The sequence below is a fragment of the Bombus huntii genome, chromosome 8, assembly GCF_024542735.1.
Source record: "Bombus huntii isolate Logan2020A chromosome 8, iyBomHunt1.1, whole genome shotgun sequence".
In the NCBI taxonomy this organism is placed as follows: domain Eukaryota; kingdom Metazoa; phylum Arthropoda; class Insecta; order Hymenoptera; family Apidae; genus Bombus; species Bombus huntii.
This window is the reverse complement of record NC_066245.1, coordinates 3,361,350-3,377,363: the sequence shown is the minus strand read 5'-3', so window position 1 is coordinate 3,377,363 and position 16,014 is coordinate 3,361,350. Positions and strand designations below refer to the sequence as shown.

At 31.4% G+C, this 16,014-nt stretch overlaps 5 protein-coding genes across 6 annotated transcripts; all 5 read left to right on the top strand.

Moving 5' to 3' along the window:
* The first annotated feature begins 2 nt into the window (after positions 1–2).
* On the top strand, positions 3–3,458 carry LOC126868250 (uncharacterized). Its single transcript, XM_050623535.1, has 3 exons — positions 3–534; positions 611–2,775; positions 2,886–3,458. Exons 1-2 carry the CDS (start codon positions 271–273, stop codon positions 1,532–1,534), a joined length of 1,188 nt encoding a protein of 395 aa, XP_050479492.1. The 5' UTR covers positions 3–270; the 3' UTR covers positions 1,535–2,775; positions 2,886–3,458.
* Positions 3,459–4,761: 1,303 nt separating this feature from the next.
* Positions 4,762–5,781, top strand: LOC126868267 (uncharacterized). Its single transcript, XM_050623554.1, has 2 exons — positions 4,762–5,086; positions 5,274–5,781. Exons 1-2 carry the CDS (start codon positions 4,817–4,819, stop codon positions 5,583–5,585), a joined length of 582 nt encoding a protein of 193 aa, XP_050479511.1. The 5' UTR covers positions 4,762–4,816; the 3' UTR covers positions 5,586–5,781.
* Positions 5,782–6,926: 1,145 nt separating this feature from the next.
* Positions 6,927–13,611, top strand: LOC126868232 (ataxin-2-like protein). 2 transcript variants are annotated; one of them, XM_050623502.1, is made up of 10 exons: positions 6,927–7,667; positions 7,818–7,926; positions 8,058–8,384; positions 8,472–8,708; positions 8,789–9,101; positions 9,185–9,489; positions 9,564–10,091; positions 10,167–10,335; positions 10,469–13,102; positions 13,504–13,611. In XM_050623502.1, exons 1-9 carry the CDS (start codon positions 7,630–7,632, stop codon positions 11,005–11,007), a joined length of 2,565 nt encoding a protein of 854 aa, XP_050479459.1. In that variant the 5' UTR covers positions 6,927–7,629; the 3' UTR covers positions 11,008–13,102; positions 13,504–13,611. The 2 variants fall into 2 exon arrangements, with proteins under 2 accessions (XP_050479459.1, XP_050479458.1); XM_050623501.1 differs by having other exon boundaries at positions 10,167–10,347.
* Positions 13,359–13,998, top strand: LOC126868360 (ATP-dependent RNA helicase DDX55-like). The gene is made up of 3 exons (XM_050623693.1): positions 13,359–13,373; positions 13,504–13,611; positions 13,711–13,998. Exons 1-3 carry the CDS (start codon positions 13,359–13,361, stop codon positions 13,996–13,998), a joined length of 411 nt encoding a protein of 136 aa, XP_050479650.1.
* Positions 13,837–15,739, top strand: LOC126868253 (probable ATP-dependent RNA helicase DDX55 homolog). The gene is made up of 5 exons (XM_050623538.1): positions 13,837–13,983; positions 14,078–14,420; positions 14,486–14,683; positions 14,746–15,436; positions 15,524–15,739. Exons 2-5 carry the CDS (start codon positions 14,323–14,325, stop codon positions 15,563–15,565), a joined length of 1,029 nt encoding a protein of 342 aa, XP_050479495.1. The 5' UTR covers positions 13,837–13,983; positions 14,078–14,322; the 3' UTR covers positions 15,566–15,739.
* Positions 15,740–16,014: the final 275 nt, after the last annotated feature.

Below are 16,014 nucleotides of genomic sequence, written 5' to 3'. Positions count from 1 at the left end.
TATGTTTTTCCTTATCCATTTCACTTGACATTTGTCGTGAAATGCGCGTAAGTAATCACTGAAGAACTAAATACGTGCTTTTTTTTTATTTCTTGAGTATATATGTATACGTAAGGTTACACTTTCATTAATGATATCTCATTTAATCATCTTAACTTTTGAAACTGCGCACCGTGTGCGTGCGATTTACTAAAATAAGATATCAATCGTCTGAATATATGAAGCCGCCTTCATTAGCCAAAATCAGTGAGTGCATTCTTGGTTGGAAGAATGAAGTACAAGTGCTCGCGTGTCTTCTTGTCGTACGTGGTATTATGTACCGCGACATTTAGTGCTGCTAGTGAAAATCAAACTGTCATAACAACAGCAATTAAGAACAGAATACGTAATCCTTTATCTGAATTACTCCAGGATGACTTACCTATTGTCTTACAATCTTTGCAATTATATACAACGTCAGCAGAAAAGGAAATTTTTAATGGAGAGGATAGAGATAGCGGAAAGATAAAAAATGAAGTGGAAGAAGATAATCTGGTGACTTTTTATTTCGTATTTTTCATTTTGTACCGTTATTTTGTTTCATTTATCAATAAAAATTAAACATTTTTAGAAGCTTATAGATAACTCAAAGAAGTTGTCAAAGCGTGAAGTAACTGATTCATTGACTTGGGAGTTTTCTAAAGCTAAATTCGAGCATTCAGAATCTTCTCCACACGATCCATTAGAAAGTAATTCCTGTGAGACAGAGGCTGCAAGCCATGGTCACAGACATAAAGTTGGAATTATTGTTCATGAATATTTTTGTGAACTGAACAAGTTCTTTCATTACGTTGTAGACGCTGGGCAAAGTTTAAAGCCTGAATCTCCGTTGGTTCACTTACTGAACATAACTGAAGATGCAATTTTATTTACTGAACTTGAAGATCTACCTGAGTTAATAGAAATCGGAGTAACGCGCCTTGAAGCAATTTTAAAACATCCCGAGAAATTAGAAACGCTATTGAATATTATAAGAAAATCTTTCCGTATCGTTACTCCTATTTTGAAAAGCGTAATTAGGTTGAAAGGTTGCACTGTAAAGTTTATCACTCATATTCAAGATCTTTTTAATTATTTTAAACTTGATTATGAATATATTGCTGGTATTTTAAAAGAATTTGAGAACAAAGTTTTTACCTTCATCAATACCGCATTAAGTTTCATTTATGGATGCATATTAAATCCTATAGAAGAAACAGCAAATTTATTTTCTAAGGCAATCGTGTGGCTGGAAACGACAATCGGTTATTTGATAAATTACGTTCAACAAAAATTCTATCGGCATTTATCAATTTTGGAAGAAGCTATCGATATTTTACAAGCATTTTATAACGGATATACTGCTTCTGGTTTTTCGGAAACTTTAAATATAGCGTTACAAGTTCTGGGATTGTGTAAAAATCCTACAACAAGTGGAGAGAGTTTGCCGATTGCTGCTTCTTCTCAAATGTCACAAAGCAGTATTTCAGGATTACTTTCGGATGAAAAGAATTAATATTCATCATTTTTTATATCAGTAATTACAATTCGTTTATCGATTTCTATATGTAATTTATAATTGAGAATTGTAACATCCTGTCGAATTCTAATCTCTGCTACAAATTTAATATCCACTTACTTGCATTTTTATTATTATTTATTATAACTTAGTATATTATAATGATTCATAATGACGATCAAAATATGTCTCTTTTAGGATCTACATTCCTTTCGTTAATTAGAATAATTTTCGAATTCTTATCTTCATCGCAATTAACTTTTTCTCACGACTGTTAAAAAATGTTGGAAATTTAATAATTTATTATACTCACTATATGTAGCTACTGCATATATATATATATTAAAATTGTTTATTAGCATAAGTGTTGAAATAAAGATATTACGTATTAAAAATATCCTTATTCGAATCACATTCTTTACCGCTATTGCGCATAATTTTGTTTATACTAAAGAACTCGAGTTTCCAAGAGTCGACAAAAATTCCATATTGATGAGATATTCCTTATTTTGTACTCGATCCTTGAACGATTATTTCTATTTCTGTAAATCTAACCATATAAACAGAAAAACAGATACATAAAGGCAAGAAAAATAATAGTTTTACCACTAGCGAAATAAAACTCAAGTAATTTAAAGAGTAACTCTGCGAACACATTTTATAGAAATATATTTACTTATATTGCATCAGTTGATTTCAATTACGATGTAAAATATGATGACTACCTAATATGTTTATCGCTAGGATGTACCATTAACTTGGCAAAGTATACAAAAATAACATTTTAAAAAGATCCAGGAAATGGAAATACGTTGATTACACAATTTCCGCAGAACGTAGATAAAGCGTTGTGAAAAACGCAAATCATGACGTAGCATGGAATAATTGCTTGATTTCATCAAAAGTGGTCGAAGAGCGGTTCATTTTGTTTCAGTAGAGCGAAGAAGAGCAACGTGTGCAAGTCGTGTCGCTTAGCTGGCGATAAAGAAATTGAGAATAACTTAGAAGTATAGAGGCTTAAGTGGTTATTAGCGTGATCTTTGATCTTAATTCGTTTTATCATAGTAACACACCTCGCACGAAGCTTTCAAAGCAGTTTACTACCGTCTCTCTAACAGAAACTGTCACATTCTTTTGAGCAATAGTCCTGACAGAAAAGAACAACGATCGATTACATTATGGCTCGATACCTCCTCTTATTCGCTTTTCTGTTTGTCTGCCTAGTTTATATGTTACAGGTAGGTAAAATATTTTCTTCAAAAATTAAATTGAATGTAATTAAATTTGGTTAATTGTTCGTAACTGAGGATTCTTATAATTCTTTCCGGAAATTTATATTAATGCCTAGGCTACTCCAATACCCGAAGATACACCACAATCAAATCCACAAGTTCAAAGTGCTCTTGACGATCTAACGAACAAAGCGAAGAAGATGTTCGATGATGCAAAAGGGGCATTTGAAAATGCGGATTTTAATGGCGCCTTAGAGAAGGCGAAATCAGCTATTGGACAGGCTACTGACAATTTTCGAAAAGAGATAGAGAAACTTACAAATAATAAGCGTAAATAATCGTTCGATCAATTGTTCATAACTAAAGTTGTCTACTATGGATTTATAAATCAGTACAATTACCTTTTTTAATAAAAAGGGCCAACAATTTTCTAACGTTTCTTTATTAATATTGTATTTTCGTTCGCAAATAACAGATTGCATCATTCTTGTTAGATTTCTAATATGTATAAGTACTTATGTATATGTCTTTTGAAAACAGTGTTAATTTTAACACAAGTATTAAGATAAAAAATAGTATTTACACAACTAATAGATAAATAACGCGTGCTTTAATGAATCCATGATTTTCCACGATATAATTATGTATCATTGAACACAAATTTTGAAAATAAAATGTGAAGATAAGCACTTTCCTTGCATTCTCTCATCCTTTAAAAATGTCACTGTTAAAAAGTTATTAATGCTTAAAATTATATAAATAAAATATATAACTTCGAACGTCCTATATGTAGAAAGAATTATATCAACACCATGAAATATCGTTACATAAACTTTTCCTATCTTCATAATACCACCGATAAAGTCATGCATCTCATCAGTTCGTAATACATTGAAACATAAAATATATGTAAATTATATATTTAAATAAACGTGATAATCTACATTTATTATCAGTTATTATCAATTGATATGTACATCATCGTGTAAATTTTGATACAGAATAAATATCAAACAAAGTGTAGAATAAAAATCGGGTGAAAGTGTATGAATGTATTGCAAATAATAGAATCAAAATGGTCATGGGTCAAGGCTTCTATTGACCGACAGTACACATATAGATAACCAGCTGTTCCATATGGACTTTGAAGGAATGATTCCGTAGCATCGATAGTACACATGCAACAGAAGAATCAACAAGTGCATCAATAGAAATTTTTCCACAAGACCTTGTCCTCTTGACGTAACTTCCTATAAATGCATCTAATACATATTTAACAGCAAATTTCAAAGATCAAAAATGTGATTAAGTAACTGCTTGGTAGAGGAGTTACTCTTTCTTGAAATATTTTTGAATATCAAATTTCTCAACATAATATTTATGTTCGTGATAATAATGGTTGGAAGAAGATGTAATAGCTAACATAAATGTAAATTTGGTAGTTTTGATATTTTTGTGAATTTCAATCCTATTTAATTGCTAAGATAATGTAATTTCTCCGCAGAGAGAAATGCAATGCCTTGAAACTTCGTTTTTATCTTGAACTTTAACTCGAGAATATCAATATAAAATCGACCATCGGAGAGAGAAAGAAAAAATATATAATCACTTATCATAACTTAACGAATATATCGCAGTATTTACTTAACCATGTTATTATTTGATGAAGAAAAAACAAAATTAAATTAAATTATCCATCCCAATCTTACGCACTAATGCTATAAAATATTTATTCATAAACGTGTATAAACCTATTTTCAGATAATATCTTTAGTAAATATTAAGTTGTAATCAAATTCTTCTCATTATTATCTTTTGAATAAATCATTGAAAAACTGAATGAAATTAATGGTTATCGAGAAAAATTCTCAAGACTTTCTTCTGAAAGCGTCTAAAGAGGAATGCTAAAATCACAATTCATCATCGTCTTAATGAGATAATTGGCTTGCCCTCGTGCACCCTTGATAAGAATCGCCTATAAAAGCAGTAGCTGGTGTAGCCAGCACATCAGTTACTTTCTAGTTGATTTACAGTGAATCCAAGGAAAATGAAAACCATTTTCACGATCATCTTAGCTATTGCACTGGTCTCGGAAGCTAAAGTTGCTCCGTCCAGTACTACCAATTCTCAGGGATCTCCTGAAGTTCAATTGACCGAACTCATCAACCAGGCTCAAACGAACATCAACAATTTAGCCAAACAAATTCAGGAACAATGGAATATCCCCGATCAAGAGACTATGGTAAAAACTGTCAAGGAACAGAGCACCAACTTCATTACCAATATCCAAAATTACATGAAAAACATTACTGAAGAGGTAATAATGAACTATTTAGTTAACTGAACTTGATTTAATATGTTTAGAAACTTAGTTTCTACGAAACAATATTTTTTAATTGTATCGTTTTGAGAAAGACAAGGCTATAAAAAAAGTAAATAAAATTTGTGGATTAGGCTTAAAAAAAAGTATAATAAGAATTCAAATATTGTTTACGTTTATTTAGGTCAAGACTAAGACCCCTGAATTGGAAAGACTATGGGACGGCGTTAAGGTCAAGCTTAACAAGGTCGTCGAAGATATTAACAGTGGAATTCCGAACGCTCAGCAACAAGTCAATGAATTGCAAACTAAATTCCAAGAAGGAGTTCAAACCGTACTCAAGGAATCCGACAAAGCCGCTAAATCTCTGAGCCAACATTCTGGAAAAATCCAGGAAGATCTTGCGAAATTCACGAAACAGGCCGTTGATATTGCCGTAGAAGCAACGCAAAATCTAAACAATCAACTTCAGGCCGCCGCAGCTCAGAAAAGCTGAACAGCCAAATTTCCTCAGGCTTGAAAATGTATTAACTACATGGAGAAAGAGAAGAAGTTCAACAAAATTTTTCAATAACTAACTCTATGAAAAATATATTTTCTTACAATTTCGTTACAGATAGGTTTATTTTTATTCATTCTTAATTATTTTGTATTATATTGTAAGTTAAATACAGGCAAGCTAATAAGTTAAATTAATTAAAATTTCGTCATTCTTCCATTGTACCGTATCATCAATTAATATTTTGTCGAGTATAATATATATATATATATATATATATATATATATATATATATATATGAATGTATATATATGTATGAATGTAGGAAGAACAAAAATGTATGTATCGTTCAACCAACTTTTGAAAGGATACGACGATCGATTGTGACATAATAATTGTGCTTACAGAAGAAATTGCTTAATCACTTGAAATAATGTATTGCTTAATATTAAACATATAAACCATTTATTTAACGTCAGCAAATACCATCCGATGAAAAATATATGGATAAGAGAAATAAATTCATCAAGAGACTGGCATATATTAAATAACTGTAAGAACGTTAACTAAGTAAATTGCATTGAGAATACAATCTCATTCACTTTTTGTTCATCAACATTTTTAGTAATATTGATCTTTGATACTATTTTTGTACATATAATTACACATATAATTGATTTGGAAAGAATGAAAACGTCCTTATTACTTCCTTTTGCAATATTTTTGGTAAGTAACACTATACCTTGATTATAAATTGTTCAGAGGTGTATATCATTATTGAATTGTCCACCAGATGATAATGATGGGTACAGAAAAAATATTTGCGAGGGAACAAAGTGTCTCATCAGAACTTTCAAATGCCTTATCGAGCCGTTCAACTGACCGTACTGATAGAGAGAAAAAGATAAATAAGGGATTTGAATGGATAATTCAAGGCGTACATATATTGGGTCAAGTGGACGATTTCATTTCCGATAGAACAAAGAATATTATTCGAAAATTGCACACAGTTTATAACGAGAATCAGAGATGAGAGAAATAGAGATGCGTATGGACAAGTTGATCGAAGTTTAAAATGAAATTACTAGATATATAACACATCAATTTTTTTTTAGACCGACTGAAATATAAATATGTTATGGAATATTTTGAAAAATATAATTCAATTTACAAGTTTTCGAATAATCTTCAATAACAAAATCCTTCCTAAATATATATGGGTTACTATAAGTAATAATTAAAGCTGCATTTTCACCAGAAAAGGAAGTCTCAATGAAAGTAGGTTCTTTAAGAAAGAGCATTGCGAATGATCTTTATCAGAATTTGCATTAACTTCTCACTAGGTGGCGACTGTATTTGACAGTCACCGGGATCAGGTTGATCAGGCGACTTGTGCTAAGTTTTATCGTTTACCACATGTTGATTAATTAAATAGAAATACAATTTCGTGGCCGAAATCATTATTTGGGGCTACCGTTGTTCGTTTCTTAACTCCGTTAACGCAAAAATTCCATAAAGGTGATTTCCTGCGTAAAGAGAACGGAGTTACGTCACGCACTAGCAAGATATCGTGTGTCGAGCAGACCGTGTTCCCCCGTACGTCTCTTCGAATACAAAGTGTTCCTGCTTTCTTTGCTTACACTCTTGTGTCTGTCAAAATCCGAAAGTCACGCACGCGCTAGACTTTCGCGAACGAGTGTTTAGATAACCATTGGAGCATAACCTATAAACGATTGTGATTCGAAAACCGATCGTGAATGTTGGTAGTTGTTGTAGCTAATACCTCCTGTCAATCATTTTGGGGTCGAAAAATATTTGAAATTGAAATTTTAAATATCTAACGAGGAGTTCGTTGAAGAAGAAAAAAGTCGTTAATACCTCCCTGCGTTGGGATATTCGATCGAAAATATTTTTTGACGTTAAGTAGTCACCGGGAAATTAGTCAAAATTCCGGTCCCCACTAGGAAACGAGAAGGTCCGCAACAAACCGGCGGCAGAATTCCACCAACCACTGGCGAAGAATCCTCGTCGAGTGGCAAAATGAATAGCAAAAGAAAGAATCGTTCAAACACAAACAGGTATCTTTTTCTTTTGTTTCATTATATATCTTCCATATCTTTCTTTATCCCTTTCAAACTGAACAAATTTTAAATGTTCAACTACTAAACTTTTTCGTTTCTTGATATTTAAAGACAATATTGGATTTATAAATATGATTTTATTTTCAGATCACCACGTGCTCGTGGTCCACAAGAAAGATGTGTTGCTGCTGAAGGGGTATATAATAATGCCCATTTTATGCATGCCATAACCAGTCATGTTGGCAATGTTGTACAGGTAATAGATTTATTTGATAAGAATAAACAAAGACCATATTTTTTTCTGACTTTCTTCATTAATAAAAAATATAAAATATAAATTTTGTAAGCTCTTTTCATATTTATTGTAATATATTTGTATTATCGCAGATTCAAACATTAAATGGTTCAATGTATGAAGGTATTTTTCGCACTTTCTCAAGCCAATTTGATGTTGTCTTAGAAATGGCACATCGTGTGGAAGTTACAGGAAAATTTAGTGTAGATAGTGTAGTAGAGAAATTAATTTTTAAACCACAAGATATTATTACTATGTCTGCCAAGGATATTGATTTAGATTATGCTACACGTGATGGGTTTAGAACAGACACTTCTATTAGTAAATATAATGGTGTAGTTGGTGAGAAAGAATTGGAACCTTGGGATGCTCCTCCTGCTACTATGAATGGAGATGATTTAAAATTGGATGGTACAACAGTAAGTACATAATATTTATAATAATAAAAAGAATATAAATACATATATAAGTAATGTATTCATGTATACATATAAAATTAACTTTAGAATGGGTGGGATGCTAATGATATGTTTCGCAAAAATGAACAAAAGTATGGTGTTCAAACAACATATGAACCAACTTTAGCTGCTTATACATTACCACTTCAGAGAAAAGATACAAAAGATTACAAAGAACAAGAACAAAAGGCTGCAGAAATTGCAAATGAAATAGAGTCACAGCCAAATTACAAAGCTAGACTAGAACTGGAAAATGGCGATGAAGAAGAGAGATTTGCAGCCGTGGTGCAGTTTCTTGCTACTGTTATAATCATATTTAGAAAGTGTGGAATTATTTATCTTCTATTAATTTTACATAATTTTAGGTGAGACCTACTGAAGGTAAATATATTCCACCTCCACTGAAGAAGAAAAATGGAAATAGTGCAAAGCTGATGAGATCTAGTGAACCACCGCCTTCACCAGGACCTGCAACTGCTAATAAAAATGTCTTTAATCAACAATCTCCGTCCAACGTAAATGTGAACATTCCTCCAAATTCGAATCTTCCTATTGGAATGCAAAGTGCTCATCCTTCGGTACAACATCCAGTATCAATAAGCCTGGGACTAGTGGTTACATATAACAACCCTCCACCACCATTTGTGCCTACACCAGCAACACAACCACCACCACCAGGTACTAATTACATTCATAACAATAAAATATAGAAACATAAAAATAATTCGTACATTTTCTTTTAAACAAATTTATATTTATAGTACCTGTGATTCAACAATCACAACCGCAATCTCAGGCAACACCTTCTGTACCACAAGTCAGTTTTCCACCACAGCAACAACAGACATCATCATCCAAAATAAATACAGAAAAGCGTGAACGGCCCGGCAGACAACAAGTGTATCAAGCAGATAAAGCACCACCAGCACCATTCCCACAAACGAATGTTACTACTGCTCATCAACAGCAGCAGTCATCGCATCAACAGCATGGTCAATTACAACAACAAAATTCTGTTGAAGGACAACGATGTGAGATAGTTTCCCATAAATCAGATCATAGAAAAGTAATACTTTTTCTATAAATTATATTTAAGCTACTTTATGTGTACAAAATTATGGAACATATATATCGTTAAAGGTACCAACACCACGTAGTAGAGAAGAACAACATTCAGAATTGAGGCAATTTGCATCAGAGTTCAAATTAGCAGAAACACCAGCACAAGATACACCACCTGTTACCAGAAAGCAACAACACCAACATCAGCAAGATACTCATACTTCACCTCAAATTACTCAGACACATCATCAATCATCACATCAGCACACAACGTCACAATCATCGCAACAGCAACCGCAACAGCAACAACAGCAACAGCATCCAAACCCTCCACAACAGCAGCAACAACAACAACAACAATCACATCAAAATCAAACTGTTCCAGAAGAAACTGTGGTCACTAGTAAACCACCACCAGGTCCATTACCATTGCGATCTACAAGTCCTCCCCAATCACAACAACAACAACAAACTTCTACAAACACCCCCCCTGTAACCCAAGCCCCACAAGAAGCTACTGCCGATAAAATAACGACAGCTTTCAAAAAATCTACGTTAAACCCAAATGCTAAAGAATTCAATCCAAATACTAAAGCTTTCACGCCGGTAAGCTACCACTTATTAGATTAGAAATTAGCGATAATGTAATATTGAATTATAATATAAATATTATACCTTCAGCGATCTCCAAGTACACCAACACCAAGTAGACCACACACACCACAAACACCTCAATATACTGGAGCAACTATGCCTACAACTGTAGTCATGCCAGCATATGTAATGACTAGCCAACCACCAACTGCGTTCAGTCAGCCACCGACTCAACCTGTGACAAGGTTCCGGAAGGGTCAGTATCTAGGTATCTGCATCTTATTTCCAATATTCTATTTATTAATAAATGTTTTATATTCAATTTTTTTCCAAAACATAGATCTCTTTCGAGATAATCATAAAATTGCATGTTATTCTGCTTATTTCAGTACCAGTAATGCATGCGCAACATCGTGCTCAAGATATAGCCTCTCAGATGCAAGTAGTAGCAGCAACTGGACAACCTTTAATGGCACCAGCACCTCTACATCCACCATTCCAGGTGCCTTATCCTACTCAACCAGCATATCAACAGATGGTACGCATGGTTCAGGCACCACCACCACCGCCACATATGGCAACACCTTATCATCACCATGACTCACCAGGACCACAGGCTCCTGGTATTCAGTACATGGGTCCACATACACATCCACACCCTCATGTTGCTCAACAACCACCAAGTCAAACCCCCTCTCCAGCTAATCCTAATCCACCACACACACCAGGCACTTACAATCCTCCTGGTACTCCACAACCCACATATCCTCCACCACCTCCTCAAGGCCATGCTCCAAGTTATCCAATAATGTGTCCTATAATTCCTCCTCATATACCAATACCACCCCAACATATGCAATACTTGCCGCCACAACCACCTCCAGGAGCGCAGCAAACTATACCAGTGATTTTGCCGCACAATCAGTAGCTGCAATCAGAAACGGAAAAAAGAAGAAACTACTAGTATTCTGCAGAGGTAGAATAAAGTTTATAAATTTAAGTTACTTTCATGATGGCGTTAGGCACTTAAAATGACTTTCTTGCTTGTTCTATGTGTCGATATATCTATAAGCAATTTTATAAGTTTCACTCTCCTTTCTTTTCTCTATTAATAATAGCAATATCATTCCAAACTCAAAACAAAAATAGTATGCGTTTTATTTAATTCAGATAATAATCAGCCACTTTTACAAAAAAGAAAAATTTATAAAATACTAATAACCTAAAATGAAGTGCTAATCATCTTGAAAGTGACTTTGAAGTGGGTTAGTTAATTACAGAGGACCCACAATGACATTTAGTCCCTCAAATTGTATTTAAATCTTAATCATATGAGACAGATTTCAGTATACAATTTACCATGGTGTACTACTATATTATTAATTTAAATGTTACAACAAAAAACAAACATAATCTTTGAGATTAATTTATAGAAATATATGAAATGTAAAAGGAAAATTGGCAAACAAACAATTTCAAAATTGTATTGGTAGGTGGTGCCTATGCATTATATTAGGAAATGAAAGAAATGAGGGACTGTGACTATAAAATACTGCAAGAAATATTAAAATTAAAGAAATTTCACTTTTAATTATTATAGCTCACACTACTTTGTAAACATTCATTAAACCAAAATTCAACCTGTAAGGTTGATACAGAGAGCTATCCAATAGTCTGGTAGTGAATGTATCTTCGGAGATTTGAGTACTCAAAAACGGAGTAATTGTGAACATCACGCGAGTAAAACTTTTTTTTACACAAAGTAATTATTGGTATAATGTAAAAAATAGAACATATGACATATTTTTCTGCTCGCGCTTTCATATTTGATATCTTGCTGCAGTGGATAAGAAGCACAGGAACAGGTCGATATAATTCTTCAAAATTTCATTAAATTGCGTTTAATTGTACAAAATTAAATGACATGATATTGAAATAATTGAAGTCAACTTTCAAATTTTGCGATTTGTTGATGACGGATTTTGTTATGAGATGCTAATACATAAGATCCTCAAAGCAAAGAATAAATCTAATTAGAAAAAATGTATAAGAGAAAAAGGATCTGGCAAGTAACGTTTAAAACGACCCGACAGACGATCCTGTCGTGAAAAAAAACCATCTGCATATATAAAGAGGTACAAATGTATTAGTTTTTGTTTAGTGATTTAAAATATAAAATTTCGATATCCTTTTTTTATGCAATAACATGTTTACAGTAATATTTATCGATCTTATATTCGTTAAAAAAAAATAGATAAAAGTAGTAGAAATAGATTTAAAAATGATACAAGGAACATTACATTGATTATATTCAATTTTTAAATTAAATTTTCTTCTTCTCAAGCTTAATTTAGATAAGTATTACGTAATCTATGTAATGTCTTTATAAATGAGCATTATTTTTTATTATAGATAACATGAATTATAAATTAAGGAAAGTATTGAAGAAATTTTCAGAAAGGTAACAATATTTTATTGTCCACTAGATTGAAGAATTTATTGCGTCGAATATTTAAAATTGTTATAACAATTAAATATATTGTGTACCTCTTGTGTATAAACAAATACTGTCAGATAGTATGGCATTGAAAAAAAAACAAATTGAATTACGGCCTTAGACCTAGTCGTGTACATAAAAGAAATAAAGGCAAGGACGATCCTTATCTGAGAGATAGTTGAATGTGTGGCATCGTTAGACACAAATTTTATATGGAAGAGATTTAAAAAAAAACATCAAAATAAACTCAATGCGTTAAAAGCCAATTTGTACATGATGGTTTATTTATTTTTAACTTCCTATAAAATGTTTCAAGATCTAAATTTTAATCGCGAAAACTTGTTGAATACGTTTTATTTATATCTCTTTCCTTTTATAATTACATTTTACATTTAATTTAATATAAAGTTTCCACATCTCACAGTAAACACATTTCAAAAATATTAAATATATCCTGAAACTAAAGATTGATTTATATAAATGATATTTGAAAAATCTACGATAAGGTTATTAAGGTATTCTATATGTACGTATAAATCATCTACAATCTGATTTACATTGTACTCTATACTAGTAGTAATGGCATGTTCAACATAACCTATAAAACTCTATTAAATTATGTTTGAAAAAAAGTAACGTTAAAATTATATATTTTTTAATTTTTTAACTTACTTTAACTTAAAATTTTACAATTCATAATGAAAACACAAAATTGGAAAGAATTAGAGTTGCCTTTAAGTGATTCTGTATTAAAAACCATTGAAAAGTTGGACTTTCCTTATATGACACCCGTGCAGGTAAATTATAGCAATCAAAATTATAAAGTTATGACAAATTTTAGATTTGAATCCTTTGATAAAATAATATTTATAGTTTAAAATAGTTACAAATTTTGTAAATTTGAAATTTTGTTTAAATTATACACAGGCAGCTTCCATACCATTACTACTAAAAGGAAAAGATGTTGCTGCAGAAGCAGTAACAGGGAGTGGAAAAACAATTGCGTTTTTAGTTCCACTCTTAGAGATATTGCAGGTATCATATGAAATCTACAACCTGTGATTATTTTTGTTTAATACATATTTATATATTTTGGATAAAAAAGTAATCATTATTTACTTAAATTTAAAACAGAAAAGAAATGAGAAATGGAAACCTATAGAAATTGGAGCAATAATAATCAGTCCTACAAGAGAATTGGCTATCCAAATAAATGAAGTTTTGCAAAAGTTTCTAGACAATATACCAGATTTAAAACAAGTATTACTTGTTGGTGGTACAACAATTGCAGAAGATGCAGATAAACTTAAAGCTGGAGCAAATATTATTGTAGCCACACCTGGTCGATTAGAAGATATGTTGTCTAATTGTAAAAGTATAAACTTGACAGCATATGTAAAATCTTTGGTAACTAATATTTAAATATAAAATATGTTTTTATAGTAATATTTTGTTTAAATTAATTATTAGCAATGTTACTCATAGGAAGTACTGATCTTAGATGAAGCTGACAGACTATTAGATCTAGGATTTTCTGCAACGTTAGATACAATATTATCTTATTTACCACGTCTCAGAAGAACAGGTTTATTTTCTGCAACTCAAACAAAGGAATTGCAGCAGTTAATAAGAGCTGGGCTTAGAAACCCAGCTGTGATAACTGTTAAAGAAAAACCAAATATTTCTACACCTACGAATTTAATAAATAATTATGTCATTGTAAATGCTGAATATAAATTATCTATAATGATAGATTTTATTCAGCGTAAAGGGATTAATTTAAAATATATGATTTTTTTATCTACTTGTGCTTGTGTTGATTATTTTAGTCATGTTGCACAAACGTAAGTTATAAACCATTTAGGTACATTTCTGTCAAGATACATCTTATAACGTGTTTTGGTTTTAGAATGTTGCCGACTATTCAAGTATTTGCAATTCATGGCAAAATGAAAAACAAGCGGTACAAAGTATTCAACGATTTTCGATCTATTGAAAGTGGAATTTTAATTTGTACAGATGTAATGGCTCGTGGTATTGACATTTCAGAAGTTGATTGGGTATTACAATATGATCCTCCATGTTCAGCAAGTAGTTTTGTTCATAGGTAAGAGTAGATCTAACTTTAAAATTTCTTATTATTTATAATTTTGTTGTAACTTGCTCTAGATGTGGTAGAACTGCTAGAATAGGTAACGAAGGAAATGCATTGTTATTTCTCTTAAAAACAGAAGATGCATACGTAGAATTTATTAAAAGAAATCAAAAAGTAGATCTACAGCAAATAGTTTTGGAGCCATCCATTATTTCATACAAAAAGTGTTTAACGTGTATGAGAAATTTACAAAAACAAGATCGCTCTCTTTTTGACAAGGCCAACAGAGCATTTGTATCATATGTACAGGCATACAATAAGCATGAATGTAATTTAATATTAAGATTGAAAGATATTGATCTAGGAAAGCTTGCAATGGGTTTTGGGTTATTACGAATGCCTCGTATGCCAGAACTTAAAGGAAAAGATATGTCAAATTTTCAAGAAGAAGATACTGATATCAATTCAATTACATATTCAGATAAACAAAAAGAAAAAAGTCGTTTAGAAAAATTAAAGATTTTTCGAGACACCGGAGTATGGCCTAAGGCACAGAAACGTAAATGTAAACAAACTGAACCATGGTCTGAAAATAAAAAAAAGAAAATGGAAAAGCAAGAAAACCGTAAAAAAAGGAAAGAGAAAAAACTGAAGCAGAAGATGTCAGAAAACTCAACAAAAAAGCGAAAAAAAAAGATGAATGAACAAGATATCAAAGATTTAGCAAAAGACATAGCATTAATTAAAAAGTTAAAAAAGAAAAAGGTACGTTTAATATAATTTTTGAAATGAAAATTTCCTTAAAAAATAAACCCTCATATATATATTTTTAAAGAAGAGTAATTATTTCAGATTTCACAAGAAGAATTTGATACCGCTTTTGGAACTGATTGAAAAATTTAATGGATATAGCAGAAGGTAAACAATACATGCTGAAGTTATATTCAAATGAGCCTTTTTTGTATATATTCAGTATACAGATAAAGAAGCATGTATATATTATAGAATTCTTCAAACATTTGTATTATTTTCATGTATAGTTTATTTATTGATAGTACTACTCAAATTATAACAAATCTTCTCTGTTAAAATAAGTATATTTTAATTTTCTTTACAATAAAAATTTTTTATAAAAATGAAGAAAATAATTTATACCATATTACACATGTTAGATAAATAAAAAATATTAATATATATCTTTTCCTACATAATAAGATAACACTGAACTCTGAATTGAATATGTGAAGTATTCTGAGTATTGTGAAAATGTATGATATATAGTGTATGTATATGTGAAATCTTTTTGAAGGAAGATTTCATTATGTGAGTGGGCCCCACTTATC

What these genes read in the sequence shown, in the direction of transcription:
- LOC126868267 (XM_050623554.1), top strand. Translation starts at nt 4,817, where the DNA reads ATGAAAACCATTTTCACGATCATCTTAGCTATTGCACTGGTCTCGGAA. An exon ending in TGAAAAACATTACTGAAGAG is followed by an intron (nt 5,087 to 5,273) that starts GTAATAATGAAC and finishes ACGTTTATTTAG; the next exon opens with GTCAAGACTAAGACCCCTGA.
- LOC126868253 (XM_050623538.1), top strand. Translation starts at nt 14,323, where the DNA reads ATGATAGATTTTATTCAGCGTAAAGGGATTAATTTAAAATATATGATT. An exon ending in TTTAGTCATGTTGCACAAAC is followed by an intron (nt 14,421 to 14,485) that starts GTAAGTTATAAA and finishes TTTTGGTTTTAG; the next exon opens with AATGTTGCCGACTATTCAAG. An exon ending in AAAAGTTAAAAAAGAAAAAG is followed by an intron (nt 15,437 to 15,523) that starts GTACGTTTAATA and finishes TAATTATTTCAG; the next exon opens with ATTTCACAAGAAGAATTTGA.
- LOC126868232 (XM_050623501.1), top strand. Translation starts at nt 7,630, where the DNA reads ATGAATAGCAAAAGAAAGAATCGTTCAAACACAAACAG. An exon ending in AACACAACCACCACCACCAG is followed by an intron (nt 9,102 to 9,184) that starts GTACTAATTACA and finishes TTATATTTATAG; the next exon opens with TACCTGTGATTCAACAATCA. An exon ending in ATAAATCAGATCATAGAAAA is followed by an intron (nt 9,490 to 9,563) that starts GTAATACTTTTT and finishes ATATCGTTAAAG; the next exon opens with GTACCAACACCACGTAGTAG.
- LOC126868250 (XM_050623535.1), top strand. Translation starts at nt 271, where the DNA reads ATGAAGTACAAGTGCTCGCGTGTCTTCTTGTCGTACGTGGTATTATGT. An exon ending in AAGTGGAAGAAGATAATCTG is followed by an intron (nt 535 to 610) that starts GTGACTTTTTAT and finishes AAACATTTTTAG; the next exon opens with AAGCTTATAGATAACTCAAA.
- LOC126868360 (XM_050623693.1), top strand. An exon ending in CACTCTTAGAGATATTGCAG is followed by an intron (nt 13,612 to 13,710) that starts GTATCATATGAA and finishes AATTTAAAACAG; the next exon opens with AAAAGAAATGAGAAATGGAA.